General features: G+C 46.6%; 9 protein-coding genes across 9 annotated transcripts, besides 2 other annotated features; 5 read left to right on the top strand and 4 right to left on the bottom strand.

Annotated features, from left to right (window-relative positions):
* Positions 1 to 393: a repeat region (AT_rich region).
* A 1-nt stretch (position 394) lies between these two features.
* Positions 395 to 854: a repeat region (AT_rich region).
* A 468-nt stretch (positions 855 to 1322) lies between these two features.
* On the top strand, positions 1323 to 1685 carry ARB_02058 (uncharacterized protein; the record flags this gene model as incomplete). Its single annotated transcript, XM_003011783.1, has 1 exon — positions 1323 to 1685. A coding segment is annotated over one exon (363 nt), but the record flags the coding sequence as incomplete, so codon positions are not given.
* A 1161-nt stretch (positions 1686 to 2846) lies between these two features.
* ARB_02057 (uncharacterized protein) lies at positions 2847 to 4247 on the top strand (the record flags this gene model as incomplete). Its single annotated transcript, XM_003011782.1, has 2 exons — positions 2847 to 3836; positions 3879 to 4247. The coding sequence occupies 2 exons, from the start codon at positions 2847 to 2849 to the stop codon at positions 4245 to 4247; spliced, it is 1359 nt and encodes a 452-aa protein (XP_003011828.1).
* A 1207-nt stretch (positions 4248 to 5454) lies between these two features.
* On the bottom strand, positions 5455 to 6848 carry ARB_02056 (uncharacterized protein; the record flags this gene model as incomplete). Its single annotated transcript, XM_003011781.1, has 3 exons — positions 5455 to 5574; positions 5693 to 6650; positions 6817 to 6848. 3 exons carry the CDS (start codon positions 6846 to 6848, stop codon positions 5455 to 5457), a joined length of 1110 nt encoding a protein of 369 aa, XP_003011827.1.
* A 353-nt stretch (positions 6849 to 7201) lies between these two features.
* On the top strand, positions 7202 to 9299 carry ARB_02055 (uncharacterized protein; the record flags this gene model as incomplete). The annotated part of the gene is made up of 2 exons (XM_003011780.1): positions 7202 to 7326; positions 7436 to 9299. The coding sequence occupies 2 exons, from the start codon at positions 7202 to 7204 to the stop codon at positions 9297 to 9299; spliced, it is 1989 nt and encodes a 662-aa protein (XP_003011826.1).
* A 633-nt stretch (positions 9300 to 9932) lies between these two features.
* Positions 9933 to 10644, top strand: ARB_02054 (uncharacterized protein; the record flags this gene model as incomplete). Its single annotated transcript, XM_003011779.1, has 3 exons — positions 9933 to 9938; positions 9997 to 10152; positions 10210 to 10644. 3 exons carry the CDS (start codon positions 9933 to 9935, stop codon positions 10642 to 10644), a joined length of 597 nt encoding a protein of 198 aa, XP_003011825.1.
* A 645-nt stretch (positions 10645 to 11289) lies between these two features.
* ARB_02053 (uncharacterized protein) lies at positions 11290 to 12342 on the bottom strand (the record flags this gene model as incomplete). Its single annotated transcript, XM_003011778.1, has 1 exon — positions 11290 to 12342. The coding sequence occupies one exon, from the start codon at positions 12340 to 12342 to the stop codon at positions 11290 to 11292; it is 1053 nt and encodes a 350-aa protein (XP_003011824.1).
* A 598-nt stretch (positions 12343 to 12940) lies between these two features.
* Positions 12941 to 17247, top strand: ARB_02052 (ubiquitin conjugating enzyme, putative; the record flags this gene model as incomplete). The annotated part of the gene is made up of 3 exons (XM_003011777.1): positions 12941 to 13339; positions 13417 to 13603; positions 13664 to 17247. 3 exons carry the CDS (start codon positions 12941 to 12943, stop codon positions 17245 to 17247), a joined length of 4170 nt encoding a protein of 1389 aa, XP_003011823.1.
* Positions 17248 to 18146: 899 nt separating this feature from the next.
* On the bottom strand, positions 18147 to 20109 carry ARB_02051 (uncharacterized protein; the record flags this gene model as incomplete). The annotated part of the gene is made up of 3 exons (XM_003011776.1): positions 18147 to 18534; positions 18612 to 19832; positions 20009 to 20109. The coding sequence occupies 3 exons, from the start codon at positions 20107 to 20109 to the stop codon at positions 18147 to 18149; spliced, it is 1710 nt and encodes a 569-aa protein (XP_003011822.1).
* Positions 20110 to 21949: 1840 nt separating this feature from the next.
* ARB_02050 (uncharacterized protein) lies at positions 21950 to 22567 on the bottom strand (the record flags this gene model as incomplete). Its single annotated transcript, XM_003011775.1, has 1 exon — positions 21950 to 22567. One exon carries the CDS (start codon positions 22565 to 22567, stop codon positions 21950 to 21952), a length of 618 nt encoding a protein of 205 aa, XP_003011821.1.
* Between the last annotated feature and the right edge of the window lie 1438 nt (positions 22568 to 24005).

Raw genomic sequence — 24005 nt, 5'->3', positions numbered from 1 at the left:
TTAGTATTTTTTATTCTATATTTATAAAATTACTACTTTTTTATTATTTTTTATAATACTTTTATATTTTATATTAATAGAATTAAAATATATTATTTATAATTAAGCTAGATTAAATTCTATTATAGTTTTTTTAGAAAATTATTTTTATATTCTTTTTTAAAATATAGAGAATAATACTAGCTCTAAATAACTTAATAAGCTACTTCTATATATTAAAAGTAAAAATAATATAAATTATTAGTATATTTATCTATTATTTAAATAATAAATAGAGGATATTTTTTATAATAATACTAATAAAGTAAATTATATATAATAATACTTTTTATTTATTTATTTTATAGATTATAAATAAAAATTATAATATTATTAATCTTTTTATTATTTATTAAATAAATTTATTTATAATTTTAATTACTCTAAACTTTAAAAAATATATAATAAATTTAAGCTATCTACTTATATTTATATAATATATTTAAAATATTATTTTACTATAATATAGTATTAGAATTAAATAAATTATAAATATATATATATTTAAATAAATAATAATAATAATAATTAGTATTTCTATAACTAGTAATATTAAATTAACTAGATAAGTAGTATTAATATAGAGCTACTAATCTATTATATAATAAATATATTTTTTTTATTATTAGTATAATTATTATATTTTTTTTATTATTAATATATAAGTAATATTAGTACTATATTACTTACTAGAATACTAAAAATAATTAAGCTATTATAGTATTATAGAATTAGTAGATTAATATAATTCTAGTATTCTATATAATAATTATAGTAACACTATAGTGTTCCGAAGCTACATATTTCCGGTATGGAAGCGAAAGACTTCTTGGGATAACGGATGACAACTAAACTTTACCTAGACAGGCTGAAGTAGTAATATGCTCCAAATCCTTCTGTATTCTAGCGTCGTTGTACTGTTGAGCGAGGTCTGTTCGTGGTTGGCCTGCCGGCTTAGTAATGGCAATGTTTCTGCGGATTTCGCGGTTAACGCGAGTTAAAGTTTAAAAAGTGACCAATCATATGGAAGTAGTCACCTGTTCTGCTAAAACCTGTGGACGGAAGAGCTCGCAAGGGGAAAAGATGTTGGTTGGCGCCTAGACAAATCATACATCTAAGGGACAACGCAATCCGCCTGGGACACTGTTCAAATGCCGCGGAGCCCTTCACCACATCGAGACGAGCGAAGGAGCCGGTCCCCCGCGAGGCGGCACGACGAAGGAGAGAGGCATAGAGAAACTGCGAGGAAAAAGCAATCGTCCGGTTTTCGGTGGAAAGAAAAGCGACGCGACGATGATAGGGACAGGGAGAGAGATTCGGGGAGGTCCAGAGGTTTAGAGCGTGGATATCGCGGTGGTGATAGGCGAAGGTCTCCATTTAGAGACCGTGATAGAGAAAGGGACAGAGACTTGGACCGTGGCCGTGACCGCGAACGCAGGGCAGCAAGGGACGACCCAAGCGACCAGAAGCCTGTCGAGAAAGAGAAGGATAAGAAGAAAAAGAAGCCATCTGCTGCCCCGTCTAACGAGCCTATGATCATTGTCAATGTCAACGATAGACTAGGCACCAAAGCTGCCATTCCATGCCTTGCTTCAGATCCTATTCGTAAGCCTTCCTGGCTCGCCTTATACCCTGCCCTGACCTAGGCTAATATGTCCTGTAGGTCTCTTTAAAGCTCAAGTAGCTGCTCGCATTGGACGGGAACCACATGAGATACTTCTTAAAAGACAAGGAGAGAGGCCGTTCAAAGACCAACTTACTTTGGAAGACTACGGTGTCAGCAATGGCGTACAGCTAGACTTGTGAGTTGCCACCTACTTCCCTTTTCATATCCTGGCTTAGACATGCTGACTTTGATATAGGGAGGTGGACACTGGAGATTGACGCGGTTGCATACGGATATCTCCCTCTATGCACGCTCGAGATGAAGAAGCTTGCGGTCATGAGCTTTGTTATGTTATAATGAACCATCCTGATTTTCTCACGCCGCTGTCTGGACTGTGATGAAGCAAAAAGAGCCCTCCAAATTAATACATCTGTTATAATATATTTTGGTTCCTTTTTGGTTCTACACCCTGTTCGTGTACTAGGTATATCTGCTGCACCCCGGATAAACTCCGGCAGTAGCTTGGTAACCATCTCCCTGTCTCTCCCTCTTTCCTGCCCTCCCTCTTCCTTGCTCTCCTCCATTGCCCCCCTGCCGCCTCTACTCCCTCTACTATACTCCTCCCCATATCTCTCGCCCCGTCCTCCATCACTCTGCCTCACCTTCCGCTGCATCATGTGTCGTCTTGCCTAAACCGGCCGCCAAAACGTCATGCTGACTAACAATCGCGCCTTTCCGCTTTAGGCATAACATGCGCCTTATCCAACCAATCAGGATGTTCCATTGCATGTGACCGTCGGCGGAAAAACTGGGCTGCAAAAATGGAAATTTCGAAACATCCACAAATTCCGTGACTGACTTTTTGCCTCATTATTGTGTCCGGGCCAAACTCTCGCTTGCAACCATGCTTGCCTCCCGTCTCTTGAGCCTGCTCTCCTCCTCCATGCTGCCCTAACAATGATGTTGAGAGCGAGATTGTGATTACCATCCTCCTGGAATCAGTGATAGCATCTTTTGCTTTATTTTTCGCTGTTGTCTTTTACGAGTTTGATTGGCCTTTGAAAATTTACTACAGCCGCGGCCGTTTGACAAACCCTCATCGATCGGCATTTCTATACTGCTCGGACTTTACATCATAACCATCAGGGATCCCATCTGGCACACCACAGACCTTAGGAAGACTTGCTAGAACTATTTCACCATGGTCCGAAACCTCGTTGTCCTGGGTGGTAGCTCGCATCCTCAGCTGAACGCTACGATCTGCAGACAGCTGGGCATTCCTCCAGTCAACGTTCTGTTGACAAAATTTTCTGTTGGTGAGACACGCGTTGAGATCAATGAGTCGATCCGAGGGAAAGATGTCTACATTATCCAATCTGGCGGAGGAAAAGTGAACGATCACTTGATGGAGCTTTTCATTACTATCTCGGCTTGTAAGACTGCCTCTGCCAAGCGAGTCACTGCCGTCCTTCCTCTCTTCCCATACTCTCGCCAAAGCGACATTCCTTACAACAAAGCCGGAGCTCCCCTCGTAAAATCGGCCACTGTCGCCAAACCAGAGGCTAGCAACGCTTACACCTTCGAGAGCACCCCGCCTACCCCACCGGCTGGAAATATAGAAAGCAACGGGCTCCAGAACGGACTAGAAGGGCTTCACAAGGGACTCGCTCAAGTCCAGCTGAATGATCTCGAGAACACTGGTTCTCTCAACAAGGCTGTGCGACTTTCTCACTACGTTAATGGGATAAAACGCAGTGACACCCTAGATTCCCAAAAGTCTGAAAATGGCCACCACCGTATCCCTACTAGCCACAGCGATGAAACAGCAAGCAATGCGTCGAATACCTCAAAGATGAACGCATTCCAACCCCGCCCCGGTTACCGACAATGGGTTGCCCAAGCAGGAACCTTGGTGGCGGATCTGCTCACCTGTGCTGGTGCAGACCATATTATCACCATGGACTTGCACGACCCTCAATACCAAGGGTTCTTTGACATCCCCGTTGACAACCTTTACGGACGTCCTCTTCTGAAAAGATATATTCAACAAAATATCCCCAATTTCCACGAAGCAGTCATAGTCAGTCCCGATGCTGGTGGAGCTAAGCGAGCTACAGCTATTGCAGACTCCATGGGCATGGAGTTTGCCCTTATTCACAAGGTAGAACCACAGCTATTCTCTAACCATCCCGTATGTTTTTCCTGCAAGCTTGACTGACGTCCTCTCCTCCAGGAACGTCGTCCCACCAAGATCACGGACCGTCAGAACGCCACGATGATGCTTGTCGGAGACATCAAAGACCGAACAGCTATTCTCATCGATGACCTCGCTGATACATCCAACACTATTACCCGCGCCGCGAAGTTGTTGAAAAAGGAAGGAGCTTCAAAGGTCTACGCCTTGGTCACACATGGTATCTTCAGTGGCGATGCCATCGATAGGATAAATGCCAGTGCTCTGGACAAAGTCGTTGTCACAAACACAGTCTCCCAGGAAAACAACCTAAAACGATGTCCTAAACTTGAAGTTCTGGAAGTTGGCCAAGTTTTTGCTGAGGTATTTCCAAATATCCTATCCCAAATCAGAAATGCTCGATTTTGAGGCAGTGCGCTTTTTACCATATTACTCACTAATCTTATCTGATTATAGGCAATTCGTCGTGTTCATCATGGTGAAAGTATTAGTGTTCTATTCCAATATGACTGAGCCAAAAACCAAAAAAAAAAAAAAAAAAAAAAAAGGCATATACTACTCAACCTCTTGCTATCAGAGCAAATATTAGCCTTTATGTCTATTTAGCTGCACGCTACTGCTACTCCCCTTGTTCGTTTCTCTTTCTATCTTCCTTATTAAAGTGTTTCTTTCTTTCTTTCCCTCTTTTTTTTGGCCTGGTGTTCTGAGGTATGCAGCCCAGCCATACCTCAAAATTCAGCCACCTAAGACAGTCATTTCAAAAGAAAGACTCTGCTTATATCATGATCATAACCCTCCTATTCCCTTATCTCCCTCCTAATATCTCAATTACCTTTTTGTTCTTCCCATACTCACCAAATACTAGCAAGGTAGGTGGTGAAGGCAATGTTTTTTATTTGGGCTCAGATGAAGATCCCTTTCTCTTTCTTTCTCCCAAATACCATCCATGAGAACACCAAAGAAAAAAAAAAAAAAAAAAAAAAAAAAAAAACAAGCAAACTTGAAAACCCAGAAAAAAAAAAGCTTATAAAGGAAAGACGAGGGGGTAGGCCGTTACTTTTATTGTCTTCCCTTTATTTTGATTGCTTTTTGTTATTTTCATTACTTTCCCTTGTTTGCCCTGGGTGTTATGTTTTAGTCGCTTGACAGATTGGCAGCCAACTGGTCCTTGCCATTCTACTTCTGCAAGCAAGCGAGCCTGATATATTGATAGATTGGGCTTGCTAGAAGAGCTTTTTCGTTAGTATCTAACATTTATTGCTGGGTACATATCTTTACATAGTTACTATGCTGTAGTTTCTTTGTGCGATGGTCTCCCGATCCTTGTATAGGTTACTACGGAATCATGGTGTTAGTAAACCTCTCGTCAGGATTGTTACGCAAGGGATGTGGGAGACTTCATGTTAGAATATTTTACCGTGCAAACGGGGTTTACGAGCTACGAATATAAATAATGCATTATGGCTTTATATGTGTCTATTTCTTCTGCTTAGTGGCAAGGGAAGTTTGTACTACTGCTACCGGAAGGCAAGACGATGGTATTTATCTAAATCCGAGTACAGGTGAACCGCGCGAACTGTCAGCGGTTCATCATATGAATAACATGGGGGAATTATTATGGCGACATGGAAGAGATATACTCCGAATCAGCATTATCAAAAACTCCAGCAATATCAGATATAAATAACTCAAAGAAACAAAGGACACTTAAAGTACGCTTATATAGTTCCCTATCCTGTCTTTCTGATTCTGTGCAATGCACTCTGCGATCCAAGTAATGTTGCGAATTTCCTATTTCAATACATGATTAGCTTATATGCCTGGCATAACACTGAGTACCTGTAAGAACTGACCTGTTCTCGCAATTTGACCCAGGCGTATATTATAGCCGGAGTGAACTGGCGAGTGAATGCCAGCTTCAACAATTCCATCTCTCTCTGGTAGAAAAGGTCTTCCAAGCTCTTGCCTTCGCTTCCAGCGCCAGACCCGGACTGGTTCAGACCAACAGTGTCAAAGAAGGCTTTGTAATCGGCAACTACTGTCACTGCGAGAGAGACACCCTCGAGGTCATCTGCGCGAGAAAGCATCAAAGAGCCTTCGGGATACAACTTGCCAAACTCTGGGTATAGCTTTTTCCTCTCGGATTTGGAGAGTTCAGTGCCGAACGAGTTGAGAGTGATGTTGATTGCCCGACGATCGGCCTCAAACTCTAGTGCTTCACACATGACTTGGGAGGTAGGAGAGTCTTTAAGCTCGGGGTCAGTGTTGATAAACCGGTAGAAGTCCTCCAGATAATTCTTGTATAGAGTATTTCGGATGATTTCGATGTTTAGTTCATCCAGATCCTGATGGCTCAGGCTGCCCTTGAAGTATGGAGCTAAGGGTGTTTCGATAAGGACAGAGTTATACAATTCTTCGATATTGGTTGCCACGCATAGAACTGGCATTGTCTCAAAGAAGCCAAGTGGGTGGCATCTGTCCAGGAGCTCCCGGGTGTCTCGCTCGTGAAGAGTACCGGTGATGAGAAGTGCGATGTTATCAATCATGTACCCATAGGTAAGGTATTCCATAAACTTGGCCGTCGAGCCACTGGCTTGTGCCTGCAGATAGCGGAATTCAGCAACAAGTTTATCTGTGGCTTTACCAGCTAGAGCAGATGTAGAGGGATTCGGGGGAAGAGCAGCCAGAAAATCGCCGTATGATGGGCCAAGCTGGAGCTTGACGTCTGTATTTACATGGTCAGCCGTAGCACACCGCAAGCTATCATGACGATCACTGTCATCAAGGGATAACACATATATCCATCGGCAGCTATCGCAAGAATAGGTACATACCATCCACGGTATCGCATTGCGTCAAGTTACTGTAGTTCTGCGAGTTTAGAAGGTTATTGCGGTATCCGCGAACAACTCCTTCGACATAGCTGAGCAAACATTAGCCGTCCCATCTCGTTCCAACAAGTACCAGGATGGCTTACCCATTGTCCACATTAAAGAAGAGACCCTCCATGGTTGGCCAAGGGATGCGTGTCTGGTTGTTTCTGGTCCTCCAGCCCGTCGGGTCGTCTTCCTCGTCTTCCTCCTTGATATCACTTCCGAAGGGTCAACACAAGCTTAGACTATTCACGTGATCTATTTATTACATAACATATAGTGTGCTTTTTTTTACGACATCGAAAAAAAAAAAAAGAAAGCAAAAAAATTATTTGGATTTTCGATGAAAAAGCGAAGAAACAGTTGTGCGTCTCTTGTGCTCAACGCTGCAGAAGCTCTCCCCGACGCACTCTGCTCGCGCAATAGCTCCGGTGAAGCTAGGCGAAGGTTTTTTTTTTATCTTATTCAATCTCCCGGGACGCCGTCGCCATGACACTTTTCATCCTTACCGAGACCAGTGCGGGCTATGCCTTGCTTAAGGCAAAGGATAAGAAGCTCCTCAAGCGAGATGATCTCGCTACAGAGACAGAGACGGCCGAAGGAATATCGAATCTGTATGTTTGCAATTGCGCTGTTCTGTTTGAGATGGGCAATATAATCCTTCGATTGCGATTTATACTGGTGCATAGTCGACATTGAATTTTTCCTCCGCCGTTTTGATAGCTTTAAATTGACAGCTTTTCTGGCATCTGCTATTTTAGAGAAATGGACTAATGACAAATTTTCTTGCAGTATGAAATTGAAGAACTTCCAGAAATTTGACAGTGCCACTACTGCTTTGGAAGAAGTTGCGTCAGTTATCGATGGAAAGGTCACACCGCGCCTGGCGAATTTGCTCGAGACAATCAAAGACGAAAAGAAAGTCTCTTTAGCAGTTGCCGACACCAAACTCGGTATGTTTCCTTTCGCCTCCAGCCTGTATAATTGTTTAGACTGCGATTCCCCTGCGCAAATGTGTAATCTTTGCGTCTTGCTGACGGTTGATTCTCCCATAGGCAACGCGATTGGCAAGCTGCCTGGACTCTCCATCCAGCCTATTGCAGATGGAACCACTGCTGAGCTTTACCGTGCCATCAGGGCCCATCTTCCCACTCTTATTCCTGGATTGGTTCCCTCTGATATCTCCACTATGTCCTTGGGTCTATCCCACTCTCTTGCTCGCCACAAGCTCAAATTCTCCGCCGACAAGATTGACACTATGATTGTTCAAGCAATTTCTCTGCTTGATGATCTCGACAAGGAGCTCAACACATATGCCATGCGTGTGAAGGAATGGTACGGCTGGCATTTCCCCGAGCTGGCCAAGATCTTGAACGACAACATGGCCTATGCTAAGGTTGTCCTTAAGATGGGTATCCGTAGTGACTCCGAGACTACAGACCTTTCGGAAATTCTGCCTGAGGAGCTTGAAACCGCCGTTAAAATGGCCGCCAACAAGTCCATGGGAACTGAGATTAGCAATGAGGATCTTGAGAATATTCAATCACTTGCTGAACAGGTTGTTGCGTTCTCCGAATACCGCCAACAGCTTGCGAACTACCTCTCTGCTCGTATGGCTGCCATTGCTCCTAATCTTACTGCCTTGGTTGGCGACCTGGTTGGTGCTCGATTGATTGCGCATGCCGGTAGCTTGATGAATCTCTCTAAGAGTCCTGCAAGTACTATCCAGATCCTTGGTGCTGAGAAGGCCTTGTTCCGTGCTCTTAAGACCAAGCATGACACCCCCAAATACGGTTTGATCTACCACGCTTCCCTCATTGGCCAAGCCACTGGTAAGAACAAGGGTAAAATGGCTCGAGTTCTGGCTGCCAAAGCTGCAATTGGTCTCCGTGTTGACGCGTTGAGTGACTGGACTGCTGATGCTGACGGCAACGAGCCCACCGAAGAAGAAAAGAGTGCCCTCGGTATGGAATCGAGGTACTACCTTGAGAAGAAACTTGCATTCCTCGAAGGAAAGCCACTTAAAGCTAGGGGTGTGGCTATTGCTCCAAACGGAGTTGAATCTGCTGTTCCCAAGAAGTGGGAGGTCAAAGAAACTAAGAAGTACAACACAGACGCTGATGCCCTGGCTGGCAACGAACCCGAGAAGAAGTCCAAAAAAGACAAGAAGGATAAGAAGAGTAAACTGGTGGAGGAAGTTGAAGCTGAGGATGAGGAAATGAAGGAGGCTGATCAAGAAGACGAGGAGGACGAAGGCGACTCAGATGAATCTGAGGAAGAGAAGCCCAAGAAGAAATCTAAGAAGGAGAAGAAGTCAAAGAGAAGTGGTGACGACAACGTTGAAGAACTTGCTGAGAAGGCCGGCCTCAGTGTCAAGCGATATCTCCGAAAGCTTGAAAGAGGCGAGATTTCTTTTGATAAGGACGGCAACCCAACCGCTATTAGCAAGAAGGAGCTGAAGAAAGCCAAGAAGGAAGCCAAAAAGGCTGAGAAAGAGGAAGGCAAGAAGAGAAAGCGCTCAGAAGTTGGCGATGATGCCGAAGAATCCAAGGGTGAAAAGAAGAAGAAGAAGAAGAGCAAGGCCTAATTGATGCGCATAATACCCTCAATGCCGTCTGATCCTTTTTGTTGCTGTATCATATCCAGCTCCTGGTGTCTTGGTTTCTGTCTTCTTTTTGATAGGGTGGCATCACTTATGGCGAGATGTTATTTCTTTGAATCTTTCGACTTTTTCTGATTTTTTTTTTCTTGTCATTTTCCTTCGGGATCTTTTATGGTGGCGCTTGGGGTCCATTGCAATTTGGTTTCTTCAGACACAGTACAAAAGGAAAAGTGTTCAGATACTTCATATTTATCAGCCATTGAAGCTTTTATACCACCTTTTCTTTTTTATAGCCGTGTTGCTATATCAGTAGCTGTACTCTGTAAACTCGGAATCAGCCTTCCGAGACCGCCCTTATATCCGGATGAGGCATCACCATTGCTCCAGGTGAAAGGTAGCCCTGTAGTAGTTGATTGTTTAAGATGTAATTAAGAGGCTGAAGGGACACTGGCCAATCAGAGCCCATTTCCAAGATGACCGGAAATGGAATAGCTATGATCCATGAAAGAAGCTTCCATTCCATATTACATAAGCACTTCTATATCCCGAAAATTGCAGGTTGCGAAGCTTTGAGAGCCGGAGGTTGGACGTGGTGAATTGGATTGATTGCCATTAGATATGAAGGTAAGCCCCTATTAGCCAGCTGTTTTCAAGGAACATATGATCCAACAATATGTAACAGATTCTTGATCCTCAAGCTGCAACGCTTTCAAATGTGGAAGTGTTGGCTTACTTGAAGTCCAATCCTCCGCGCCTATCGGCACAAGCGCCTCTCCCGAATGCAAAGAACTTTGTGCCTAAACCAGACTTGAGAGACTACAACACAGTGGTAAAAGAGGTTAGAACTCGTTTAAATCCATTGTTTGAGGATCTGCATTGCTGATCTTGACCCTAGTACAATGACTATGTCGTTCGGCTCTCCCCCCACCTCCTATCATATCCTAGCTTTACGTCTATATCTCCCGAGAATGCTACAGGGGATAATTCAACAACTGACCTGGACGTTGCACTTCGAACACTGATCTCGAGTTTGAAACCATTCAACCTGACGAAGGCAGAGGTATTGATGATTATCAATTTAGGGGTTGGCCTTGAAGCTAAGCTAGAAGGAGAGGCTGCTGAGGATACGGCCATGCAAGATGGAGACGGCGAAAATGGTGACACAAGTGTTGACTATGGAGCCCTAGCGCTTCTCGATACAATTATAGAAGACCGAGAAGAGCGGCTAGCGGACGAGGACGTTGCGGAAATACTAAGAATCGTTAGGGAGACTCTGGTTAAAAAAGAGCCCGCCAAAGAAGAACCTGAAGAAACAATGGAAGAAAGCTGAGCAGCCTTGCCTCTCAAACTTCTTTCATCTCACGATATCTAAAGCACATCGCGCCGCCTATCCTTGGGGTAGATGGGCTCAAGTATGAAGAACTCTTGATTTGGATAGAGTATGGGTAAGAAAAACTCCGTCCCACCACTTCCCTTCAATGACTGATTTGCTTGGATAGGAACTTTATGGGTATTCTCCCCGCGACTTTATTGGGAGATTTCTACCGAAGGGGTTAACCCCGCAAGTAACAATTCGCGAATTGGTTGCGCTATTGCATATACTTTCCAATGGGATTCCCCCGAAAAAGTACACATTTGCTAGTTGGTTAATATTACCCTAGCAATGGCCAGTGCTTTGTCTAACAATGCAATGATAGCTGCAAGTTCTATAGGGCTTAATTGCCCAGAACTGTGTCAGGGATGCAAATTGACTGAATCTGGTCGAGATAAGGGGACTTGATTGCGCATATATAAAATACGTTTTTTTTTTTTTAGTGACTAATAAAATCCTTCCAATCTCTTGAAATTGTGCTACTATATTCTTGAACAATTAAAATGTGGAAGGGTGGGTAATTAAAGCAGTAATAGTTCGCGTCAAGTATAGGCACAGTTGATCATTTGCAGAACTGTACGTATTATTGAAAACTGGTTAGATCTATTCAAGGTATATCTCATCTCTCAGACGTTGTAAATTGCGCATTAGCCCACTACCAGTACTCTCCGGTTTTTCGCGAGAAGGAAGTTCAGAAGTTCTGCCCTTGGAGGCAGTCCCACCAGCCTTTCGGTTCTCCTTTTCCTCTCTTTCCCTAGCGTGGTTTTCAAGGACCTTCCGCCTGTCTTCAACAATCTTTGCAAGGCTGTCGACAAACTTGAGTCTCGGTTTCTCTTCTACCGTGCCCTTCCATACGCCCGCGAGGAGCCGTAATTCCTCAACTCGACGAGCTGCTGCTTCCAAACCGGCTTCTCCTCCACCGTTGCTGTCCAGCAGCCCGGTGATCTGTGATCTGAATTTCTTAGCAACCTCGCGCCCCTTTTCTTCCAGGCTCCGTGATTCAGGGCCAGCTTCTGGAGCTGAGACAGATATGAAGGAGGAGGTAATCGATACCTCTGAGGGAGGCAACGGCCATTCCATTGCATGTCCAAATACCTGTATGACCTCCTCCAGTCGCGTTCTGACCTGCATCAAAGTCCGCAGACGTGATATATACTCTGGATCTTCTTGTGTGATCTCCGGCTGCGTCTTGGTGCCTGGCTCTTTTTCCTGTTGTCCCTCCCGGTGTACATCCTCCTCCAGGGCGGTGGCGTCGGGCTCAGGCAGGCCCCGGGGTAGGAAGCTGCGAATATCATCCTGTAACGTATCTGTAAGGGTGTCTGAAAGGCCGATTGTCTCTCCACGCAGGACCTCAACCTCATACGCCAGCCGCCCGCTGCTTCGTATTATCTCATCTGTAAGCTGGTTCAGCGTGTTTGATAGCCGGGCGTTTTGTGCGGTGAGCTGGGAGAGCAGCGATTGGGTCCGAGCAGAGAGGTCCGCGATCGAACTGCCGCCCGCTGAGCGCGATTGCGAAGTGCTCAGCGGCGGAAGAGTGTCGTTGAGGAAGTCGACGGGGTCGAACGAAGGGTCTGAGAACTCCGGCAGCAGCGGCTCAGCTGGGGAGGACGAGGTTTTCCGCGCATCCTCGCTCTGCGGCCCAGGTCGTTGAGCCATGTTCCCGTAGCTCTTGGTCCCAGTAGCTACGCCTATCCCACAAGATCTCGACCGGCCACGCCAACGAGCAGCAAGCAGCCAGGCGAACAGGTGGTCGTGTTTTCAAAGCAGAGAAGAAAACTTATAAAATAAAAAAATTAAGAGGCTTGCGGCAACTAACTAGGTTTCGTCAGTTCAAGCTTAAAACGGAGGTGGAGCGTTGACGTCAACTCAAAAAAGCACTGCCGGCAAACGGCCACGAACCAACCACCTTCTTGTGGCCGCAAGGGGACGGTCAATGGCTCCGGAGCAGCCCAGCAGGTCGATGTATCAGAACGCCGGGACCCGTCAACAGGGGCCGTCCGGGATGGAGTGGGCGGAGCGGGCGTCGTGCTGGCCGGCGTCCCGCTGCAGCCTGGGGGAGGCGGGCTTACGTGAGGCTGCTGCTCTCCAGAAGTCGCAAGTCAACTACTGGTTACTGAGTTGAATAAACAACCAAGTCAAACCGAGCTCTCGAGACGAGGAAGCAACGAGGACAAACACCGGGCGATGACGCTCTTCGACCAGCGTCGCCGCGGGCCAACGAGGCCGCAGTCTTTGGTCGAGTGCGCCTGGTGGGATGGGCGGCAAAGCCAGCCAGCCTGCTGCTGCGTCGACGTCAATATCCTCCGAGGGCCACAGTAGCCGACTGCCTGCCTCCCTGTATACCACAGTGCGTACATGCTCTCTTTCATGTGTGTTTATCAAAGAACCGGAAGTTAGCGAGACAGAGTGGGAATTGACATGGTCTCTTGTTGCAGGTCTCCTTGCCTCACTGCTCCTCTGTCCTTCTGCTGATTTCTGGGCTGTCTCCCACCTTTATGCCTGCCCGCTTATATTCACAGTAGCGGCGTGTGCTTGCTTCTTGGACATCATTTTCACTTCCCTTTTCCTCTCATCTCCTGTTCTTCTTCTATTTATCTCTCCTTCTTCTCTCCTTCTCTCCTTCTTATCCTGCTCTGTCGCCTTTCCTGGTGGGGTTTGTGGTTCTATTCTCTCAAGCCACTGGTTATTTATGGACACAAAAAGTGCAGTTACTGGACATAAACTGCATAGATATCCCGTTCAGCCTTGAGAATGCCTAGAAAGGCGTTTCTCCACGACCTCCACGAGGCTTCTACGCCCGGGAGGTTCCCAACTTTGACGAACGTGAAGTCTGGCGAGGACGATGGCACCTTGTCCTGCTCCTTGATTCTCAGTGAAGACCCCGAGCAGTCGGTGGACATCGAGTTCATGGTCACAGGTAAGTCCTTATATATACGGATGCGCCTCAAGAGCTCACTAGCTAATAAATATTGTCTAGACATCTCACTGTACCCGAAAGAACATGAATTTCTTATCTATACTACCTCCGAAGATGTCCCTCAGTACGTTACTGAAGTGCTTGAACAAGCTCAGCAGGCAATTAGCCGCCTAGAAATTCCGGACATGTTATCGCAGCTCAGCTATACATTCCAGAACAAAATGGAACCGGAAGGTGATGGACAATGCGACTTTGCTGCCGACCTTTTTCTAAACGACGATGAGGACTCGGTTTATTCTGGAATAGAAGACGCTATTCCGGATTTAAATGATGACGAATATCACTGGCCTCCTGTTCCACAGCAGACTCAGCTAACTCGCTCGGAAACTATCACAGAAGAGATACAAGACTCTGAGGAGCTGTTATGCAAGCTATCAGAAGACTTGAAAACTGCGAAATTGGCCGGCTTCCGCGTTGGATATCTAGGAAATAAACTATGCCCCATTGTTTCTGTTTCATGCCGCATTTCTAAACTTGGAATATCAGAAGACGCAATGAAGGCATGGCACATCAAGGAGGCACAATATTTGGTTTGTCTTATTCGGTACATTGGGAAATATCAATCTCTGGAAAACCTGCTCCTCGAGGATGAACTATCCGGAAAATCATCGGTCGAGGTACGCGTTGGCATTTGCAACGTGTATAAACCCTCTATAAGCACCGCCCTCCAGATGTTTGACCAAGTTGCCCAAGGCGCAAAGTCCCGCATTGCTATATGCGGGAATACCCCACCCAACAATGACGATATTGTGTACTCTTTTATTAGCGGGCCTCTCAATGCCTTGTTTAATGAAAGATTTATCAAGATACTGCGCTATAGACACAGTTTTGGTCAAACTTGGTCTGGAGCAGAACGGTTTTTCAACGAATGTCAGGGTAAACCCGTCGGCAGCTCAGACCCAATATCTCATATCTACCAAGAGCCGAATATTTCTGAAGAGAAAGCGGCAATGCTCCCAAGTGCCCTCTCAGCAGATCATCTATTGGAAAAGAATGGTTCAGGGGCTTCCTTCCCTCTGATAGCTATGCAGTTCATGCTCCGTCATTTCGTAAGATGCACGGAGTTCTGTCTCGTCTGTCATTGCAAGACAAATGATAATTTCGAGGCTTTAAAGCCTTATGTTTGCTCCAAGAGCTTGTGCCTATTCCAATACATGACCTTAGGATTCGGGCCTAGCTTGGAATGGGAGATCATGACACAGCCCTATGTGGTTGACTTGCTGGTCAGCTTTACTTATTCTAGCGCGATTCGGAACCGCCTCGTCGACCCACCTACAGGACTTGGGATTATGGTTCCAGGTGGCATGCACGATGCAAATTACAAAAATCTCTGCCGTGATGCGGCGGAATCTACAGCCATTTCTCACAGGGAAATACGCTTTGAAGTAAGCTTTGACGAATCAAATATGACTCTGAATTTTGCTGGCAGCATCCCGAGCCATCGAGTATGCACTGGAGACTGGTTAGTCATTATCGACGAAGGGCGTTACCTCCATTGTCGTGTCACCGATACAAGCTTTTGGCCCTCAGTTGACATTTCAAGCCCAATCGAGGTATCAAAGTCTCGAGAGGCCATAGAGGATGAGACAATGCCAATTCCAAAATTGGTCAAGGCTGCTTGGTATGGACAGAACTTCGATGACCTCAGTCCAAGGGCACAGCATCAAATGATAGTATCTCTTCTTGATACCCTTCCAACGGTCGTTGAAATGAAGCAGTACCTGATGGAGAATTCTAGGGGTTCGCAACCCACACTTACACAATGGAAAGATAGGATTTCAAAACCAGCTCTCGATCTGTTACGATGGATAGTTGCATCAAACCGTTCGTGCATCATCCAAGATGACCCCGATCCGACGGAAGACAGTGTTAACGCCGACCAAGCCAACGATGACCGTGTTGGCGGAGTTCCTGGCTATATGCAATTTCGTTTCGCGCAGGGGGCTCCAGACAAGGAGGAACGATTTTTTAAAGCCGTCATGGCTAAGAATAAAAATTCTATTCACCCTCATGCTACCATTTTTGCATGGCATGGTAGCCACCTCTCGAACTGGCACGGCATTCTACGCGAAGGATTGCACTTCAAGGAAATCATGCATGGACGAGCATTTGGTGATGGTGTCTACATGAGCACAAGCTTTGCTACGTCTGCAGCCTACATTAGTTCTAATTTAGGCTGGAGCTTTGGGTCTCCTACTGAAACATGGCCCAACAGCAAGTTAGGAGTTATCGGCGCAATATCGTTAAACGAAGTGGTAAATTCTCCCAGTGAGTTCGTCAACACCTCACCACACCTGGTTGTATCTCAGCTGGATTGGATTCAAACGAGATATCTGTTTGTTCGATGCTCCCTGAACAAGGAAATTGGCCTCAATTCACCATCAAAATCACTTCCCTATTATCATCAAGATCCGAAATACGTTGCCCTGGGCCCAAATTACAAGACAATCACAATTCCTTTGTCTGCATTCAGCCAGAAGCGCCGCCTTGCTTTGGGCATGACAGGTGTCAGCCATCCTCCGGCAAGCACTCCTGCTAATCTCTCTACAAAACAAGATAACGTCGTTGCAAGCTTGTCAACCAAGAGAGCTAATTCAACCTCTAAATCGCCGATACCCCAGAGCCAAGCTGCTCAGGGCCCAGGCTCCACTTCCGGCTCGGCGAACAGCCACGCGGGAGTAACCGCATGTTATTACACTGATAATACCCCTTCCCAGAAGACTGCTGGTTTATTTACATCGGACAAACCCAATCATACAGAAACCGACGGGTACCTCAGTGACGAGACAGATGTTGATGATCTCAATATCTATATAGAGGCCGATAGCATTAGGAGTAAACAAGCTAGAGGCAACAATCCAGAGCAGGCCCCTGAAGGCAGTGCCACCAAGGGCAAAAACAAGGCCCAGAATGAAACAGACTTTATCCCCGGGACCCTGGATTCAGCGTCTCTCCCTATGATAGCTGCTCCGGACAATGCGACTCCCTCAGCAACGGCGTCTCTCCAGCGTGACCTACGAGGAGCGCTTCGTATTCAGGACAACGAGCCGCTGGCTGATCTGGGCTGGTATATTGACCCAAACCTAGTGAGCAATGTCTACCAATGGATTGTGGAGCTACATTCCTTTGACCCTTCGCTCCCCCTGTCCAAGGATATGGCAAAAGCGGGAATCAAGTCTGTTGTTCTAGAAGTTCGATTTCCCCAGCAATACCCGATGTCGCCACCCTTTGTTCGGGTCATTCGCCCTCGATTTTTGGGATTCCAACAAGGTGGAGGTGGCCATGTCACAGCTGGTGGCGCACTTTGCATGGAACTCCTAACAAATTCTGGCTGGTCCGCCGTGTCTAGCATCGAGAGTGTTTTATTGCAGGTTCGCCTGGCAATTTCTAGTACAGACCCTCAACCTGCAAGACTGGTCCCTGGCCAGGATGCACGGAAGGGTAGGGTTTTAGAATACGGTGTTGCGGAGGCTGTGGAAGCATTCGTTAGGGCGTGCAAGGCTCATGGTTGGCAGATCCCAGCGGATTTCCACCGAGAGTCCAGGGCCTCATTGGCTGCGGAGGCATCGTCTTATAAAAATTGATGCTTCCTATATACCATAAATTTCAACGACAACTACGTAAATTATGGTGATGTACGCGGCGTAATTGGTCGTCACACTACCAACTCGGCGATACGAGGCAAATTTAAGTGGTGAAGAATATTGGGATGGAGGGGAAAGGGGAATGAGGAAAGACTTTGAAAGTTCATATGATTTGGATCGAACTGAACTATCGAGTTGAAAATTTCGAGAGATAAAGGGTCTTCTAGTCATAGAGTGCTTTTATCTGGCTCTAGAGTTTCTTCGGAGCGACACAGAAAAAGAGCAGAGATCGGTCTGTGTAGAAACGAAGGGATGGCACCTGTAATGACCTTGGAGAAGAGGAAACGACGAAGCAAATAAGAATGGAACATTGATAATTATGACAAATCTCCTCCCTTCCTGCCTTTCATTGGAGTCGTATAAAGTGCGTAAACCAATGCCACCAGCGACGGACGTCGAGACATGAAATTCCAAATAAAGGGAGAGAACCAACATAGAGACGCGAACAATGCAAAACTAGAACACCAGGAAACTCCACCATTTTTGCTCCGGCCTTTCCCCCCTGGTAATTTTTTCGATGATGGGTGTGAAGAAGTGGAAGGAATTAATGGGGTAAAGATACATATAAAGGGGGGGCAGGGAGTGTAAGAATGATAATGAAAAGGGGAAGGAGAAAGAAAAAGGAGCAATCAAGAATTTTTTTGTCTTCTTGGATTTGCAATTTGTGGCTCATCAAGACCACAGATATAGAATCACCACACCATACCCAAGAAAATTTTGAAAATCAAAAACACCCAACCGGTCAGGTTAACTCGTTGACAACAGTGAAATCATGAAACAAGGAAGATAAGAGGCAGAAGATATGAAGGGAAGTATAAGTGACGATGTAAAGTGGTAGTTCATCGACGAAGTTGCCAGTTTTGTGGCGCTAGAAGATCATTTTGCACTGGTAAGCCGTTCTGCATGCCGTTCTGCATGCTATTCTGCATGCTGCTCTGAATTCCAGATTGGAGTCCATTGGGTATAGGATTTTGCGGGCCGGTTGGTAATCCATTAGGTACACCGCTGGCCATTTGAAGTCCGTTTAAGAGGATCGCGAGCCCTTGGGATTGGCCAACGGGGCAGTCCTTGTGCGCCGAAAGCATCGATTTTAGCATTGCATTTTCTTCTCTAGCTTTCTCTAGAAGGTTTGTTAAAGCTTCGTTGTCGCTAGAGTATGCTTCTGCTTTTCTCATTAGGGTGGCTACCCATTGCTTCTTTCGTTGACGACATTTAAGGGCGGCAACCCTGTGGTAAAAAGTTAGAAGGCTAATTCAAAATATACGAAGTCTAGTGTAACACATGTGTGTTGTGGTTTGGCATACCTGTTACGCTCCTTGAAGTTCTTCTTCTTTTCCTCGTCTGTCATGGCTTTCTTGTTGCCAGTAGAGTTATTTTCGCCTTCGCCATTACTATTACCATTATCGGCACCATCGGCATTATCGAATTCGACCGAGTCATCATCGGTGGGAGGTTGTGCCTTGTCGGCGGCAGCATTTGAAGCCTTTTGCTTTTTATTCGATCCCTTGGGAGCGTCTTCGGCCTTTCTGCGGCCATTTGTAGTTCCTCCTTTGGCAGTGGAACCTTTCTTGCCTTTGCTACGAGTATTGATCTTCGTATCAGGACTATCAGAGACGTTTCCGTTGGATGGTGGAGCTACGCCATTCGACTCATTGGTTTGAGGAGAAACCCCGTTTAATGGTGGGCTATTATTATCGTTATTCTGCAGTGACATTTGCATAGGTTGCGAGGTTGGGCCAGGGAAAGGGTTGCTCGTAGCCTGAGCACCCTTAGCTAGCATGAAGAGGCCATTGGCAGCATCAGTGGCATCAGCATGAGCGAACGGATAGGACTGGGGCTTCTCCATGGAGGCAGCAACTTGCTGGAGAATCGAGTCTGCTTCTCCGGGGTTAGATGTAGGCGCAAGGTAGCCATTTTTCTTTGCTGCGGTGATGGCTGTCCTCTGGAAATCTAGAGTAGTAGGAGTGGTATTTCCGCTGGAGAGTTGCTGAAGTAAACCAGCAGGTCCGGGACTGGGAGCGGGGAACATAGAGCCACCACCGCCAGGAGTTAGGCCAGCATTCAAACCAGTGCGCAACGAGGACTCATTAGGGGTAGGGAACCCGCGAGTTATACCATCGAAATAGTCGCTTGGTCCTGCAGGCCCTGTAAGCATTGCCGGGCTTAGTGGACCAGCACGGAGCGAGTTTGGCCAATTGAACCCACCGCTGGTCGAGGTGCCTGGCATGGCAGGGGAGGTCAAAGAAGCGACAGGTGGGAGAATAGATTTCCCAGGGGTATCACTGCCTGTGTTTCCAAAGGATTGTTCGAACGGGTTGGGCTCAAAGGACAGGTGGCTGGTGTTATGGATGCCCGAGAAGTAATCACCACTTGCATCGTCACCTGCTTTCTGTGGAGCCGGAATGGTAGACGGCGCATCTAAGGATGAAGTAGTGACGATGGTCTCAGGGACATCGATTTGGGTTGTCCCACGATCTAAACGGGATGATGTCAGTGGTGACAGACAGGAGACAGGAGTGTTAACTCTGAAAGTAAGTTGAGCGAACCATCAACACCAGGGACGACAAAGAGAGAGGAGGCACATTAGATCACAGCAAGAGGTCCATCCACTAGCTGAGGATGGTGCATGTAGAGGGTGACGTGACGAGGGTGGTGATGATGGGCAGGAAGAAATTAGCTAGCTGGCTGCTGACCTTCTGACTTGACGCTCTCGTTCGAGTCTTTCGCATCCATTGGTGAATCGGTGCGAGACGCCGGCAAGCCAGCCTGCGGCGACGCGGCCTTGCTGGCTGGGGCGGACATGGTATATACAGGTAAAGAGGGAGGGAGCGTGTGTCTGGAGGGAGCGGTGGTGCTGAAATCGGACGAAAAGGGCAGACGAGACGGGCGTCCAGCGACGATCTCTCCTCGAGTCCTCTGCCGACCGCAAGGAACAAGAGTCGAGGCAGCGGTTCACTCCGCTCGAGACTGGCTGGGTGGATTAAGTGCGAGTAACGGGCGCAAGCTTGTGGATTCACGCCTAAAAGTGTCTGTTGTTGTGGGTTGTGCGCCGTTCATCGAGCGATGACGATGAGATGACGATGGGATGACGATGCAGAGCGACCTTCTTTTTTTCCGCTGGGGAGGAAAGCAAGTAAAAGAAAAAATAGCAGAGAGCGAAGGCGAAAAAACTCTGACGACATTGATGATGTCGTTGGCTTAGTCATCGTGCTTGGCAGAGGCTTGGCACGACGGAAGCTCGCTTAAGCATAAAACGTTAAAAGCATAAAAGAAGGGCGATGGAGACGTCTGATAAGATGAGATTAGATGGACGGCGGCGGCAGCGGGAGGCAGCGGGCGGCATGGGGGGCAGCATGGGGGCCTGCGGTGGGGTGTGCAGGCGCTGGGCGAGCCTCGCTGCCGCATGCAATTGCAGGTCGACTCGGTGAGCACGTCGCTCTTAGCGCTGCATCCTGCTCGCCTAGCTGACTAGCCGCTTAGCCAACTAATTAGTTACCGAAACGATGACGAAAGAACTCCCCGAGTACACCAACTACACGCCTCCCCAGCGCGGTTAACTATTCTTCTCAGCCAGTCATTCAGACTGTTGATAGAACGATAGTGTTAATATCTTCCTAGGTGCCATTTCCCTGCCGCGCTCGACTGGCCCAGCGATGATTGTTATACCATTTCACAGGCCCACCTCCCTGGATAAACAAACACTAATAGACCTCTACTCAATACCAAATACCCAAAGCTCGGACTTGTGCATATTGAATGCGATGCCAGCATGTTTTGTCTGCGGATTATCTTGACAGCGGGACATTGTAAGGCAGCCTTCTCTCCGGTCCATTCTGTTTAACAGCAAGAACCCGGAATGGTCAAGAGTAAGATATTTGACTCCAAGTCGAATGCATTCCCTCTTCCACTTTATTATCATTATTATTTTTGAAAGAAAGAAGGCTGTACAGTTACAGACATTGCGTGAGAATGTTTTAAGGATAATGGTCAGCCATGAGTATACCATTGTTGACACAGTCATAGACCTCAAGCCTATGACATTATGAGAGGATATTTCAGGAAAGACCGTTACCCAAAACCAGCTCTGGTAATATTCCCATCATATTCGGTTCGAAACTACCCGGGTTCTAACAATACCATGGTAAACTCGATAGTGATCGGTGAAAAGGAGGTGGTAATATGAAAGCCGAGGAAAGAGTAAGAGATGCTTATAAACCCAAGTTTGTTTATTCTATTTGCGATCGTTACTTCTAATAAAGGCCGCAATCTCTCCTGGATGTCACCATACCAATGGATTTCGATAGGAAGCTGCGTCTAGGGAAATGGAAACCACTAGCAGGGAGTGGCCTGCAATGTTTACCTAGGTACGTACTTTCTATGATCCGTAGGGCCCTTTAGCTAGGGAGTCAGCATTATTTATGTTTCTACGGCAAAGCGTGATGCATGTATCTTAACGACCAGGCACATATACAGTCCTGTCAATATAAGTCTGCATTTTGTGTTATATCAAGTCCGTGCGGTCAAATGTAGCAGCTTTGGAAGCATTCTATTGGATAAGTACGTCTTTAAACCAGTATCTGGCTGGCAGTCGCTGAATTATGACGTCAGAGCTCCAAGCATTCTCGCATATAACACCCAACTATCACGATCCACGATAGGCGGAATAATTCCACGGTCCGAGTAGCACAGGGACATGATAGTGCCTCCATCCCTCTTCGCCCTCTCTGCCGTCAACTGCGAATCGCACTTCCACCTCTGGCCAGAAACAATCCTCAACACCCTGCTCACGGTACCACTCGTCAATTCCACAGAGCCGAAGGCTCCAGGTTGAGCGTGATGTGTTTGACCCCGCTCGGTTGGGCAGCTGTGCTAAGATAGAAGAAATGGATAAAGAGTTGCTCTCACTAGACCAGTTTTTGACCCGCCCATCCGAATCTGTAGTTGCTGTGAACATTGGCTGTTTGTCGGCTGCGGAGGCAGAAGGATAAGTTGGTTTGACTCCGGAATTGACCAACGTCAGAACACATAGAATTCCTGCTCCTGGGCGGCCAGTATAAGTGTTTAGCACATGGCAAGTAATCGGGTCTTTGTCTGCCATTGTTCTCTCGCGGATTGTATCAAGTTCCTTTTCGCCTTTTTCACCAGGGTTTGTCTCAAATCTCGGGTTATCGGGTTTGAAGTATTGCTGGAGTTGTGAAAGTCTTTTGGAAGCACCTGCGAGAGGAAGGTCATCGATTTCAAGGTGGATTTGGCCTTCCATCAATCACGCCGTGGATTTTTTGATATGTGGCCTGAAGACCTAAGGCATGCTCTCCCCGGTTGTTGCTGCTAATCAAGTTACCGCTCAAGTCACATCCAACAGTTCTAGTTAGTTTTAGTAACTTATAGTATGGACAACCTCGGTAACTATCTATTGGACGGGGGGAAACAAGAGAATCACGTGACACTTATGGGCCGCCCGGGCGCGCCCGCGACCTCATGCCTCTTTAGCTCTTCTTTTCCTGCTTCCCCAGGTCAGCTTTGCCCTTTTACTTCTACGTCTACGTCTACTGCTGCAACCTCTTCTGCTTCTGCTTCTACGTCTTACTCAGATGATCACTATCTAACATCATGAGGTCGAGGCCTCCGTTCAATCCGCTACCCATATGTCCTAAGCCCATCCAGTGGGGCATACCAACACGGATTGCCGACCTTGAGGCCGTCTGTGATGATCCTGAGACATCTAATTAGCAAGAAATCAATATTTAGGTGGCTATCGACGTGCATAGGGAGAAGCAGTGCGCTGTGCCACGGTTCTACATACAAGATGGCAAAATTATCGACCTCCAAAGCCTGAATCCTAGACGTACATATTGGACTGATTGTAATGATTCCCCTCTACAATTAGACGCTCACAATTTATCCCCTGTACTTTGCTTACCCCTGTTCTGTTCTAGGGTTTTGGTTGCCAGTACTCTGTACTCTCAACGCATGCTCTCACACCCCTGAGCCCATAGGTCAACCGCTAACTAGCGCACCAAATGACATACAGTTTCTTCCCTGAAGGAGTAGGGCAGCAGGTGAGTATTTCTAGAGTTCCGGAGAGTATTTGTTTAACCAATCATACGTCTTAATATAGCTGCTTAGATATTTGCCCGACTGAGAGGAACTTCTAGTTTATAGAGATTAGTAGTTCAAACATACGGCCAAGATCTGTCACAAGTTTTCACAAGCCAAACGCATGGCCTCTGCATCAGGACTGACTGGCAACTTGATAACTTAACGTGCCTTGATGAGGGACGATGCACGACGTTCTCGACCTGTTGACTTGCTGGCGCGTTAATATTACATCTGGCTTGTCCTTGCTGCCGAGCGAGGCCGGTGAAATACAAGCATTGACCCTCCCTTGCCTTCCTTGCAGGAGCTAAAGCTTGAACCCCCGGCTTGGTGATACATCAGCCCTCTACTTTCTTGAACACTTGAATGGACCATATCAGGGATAAACGAGATCAAGATCTGATTAATACCAACAAGGACTGCGGCCAGCAGCACGTACACTGCCTGGGCTGTGCTGTCGACCACCAAAGAAGCTCGACTTGCCCATCTCGAAATATGGAACCCATTTTGAGGCTCGAGTTCGTCAGTCTGCCTCCGTATATTATTACCCCATGTTCAACTAAGATTTTCTCTGGCCGTGTATGTCATCTCTCATTGGATGG

Source organism: Trichophyton benhamiae, assembly GCF_000151125.1.
Source record: "Trichophyton benhamiae CBS 112371 chromosome Unknown Abenha-G-c-62g06.r1, whole genome shotgun sequence".
Taxonomy (NCBI): domain Eukaryota; kingdom Fungi; phylum Ascomycota; class Eurotiomycetes; order Onygenales; family Arthrodermataceae; genus Trichophyton; species Trichophyton benhamiae.
The sequence above is the reverse complement of the archived record's forward strand: the minus strand, read 5'-3'. Positions and strand labels throughout refer to the sequence as shown.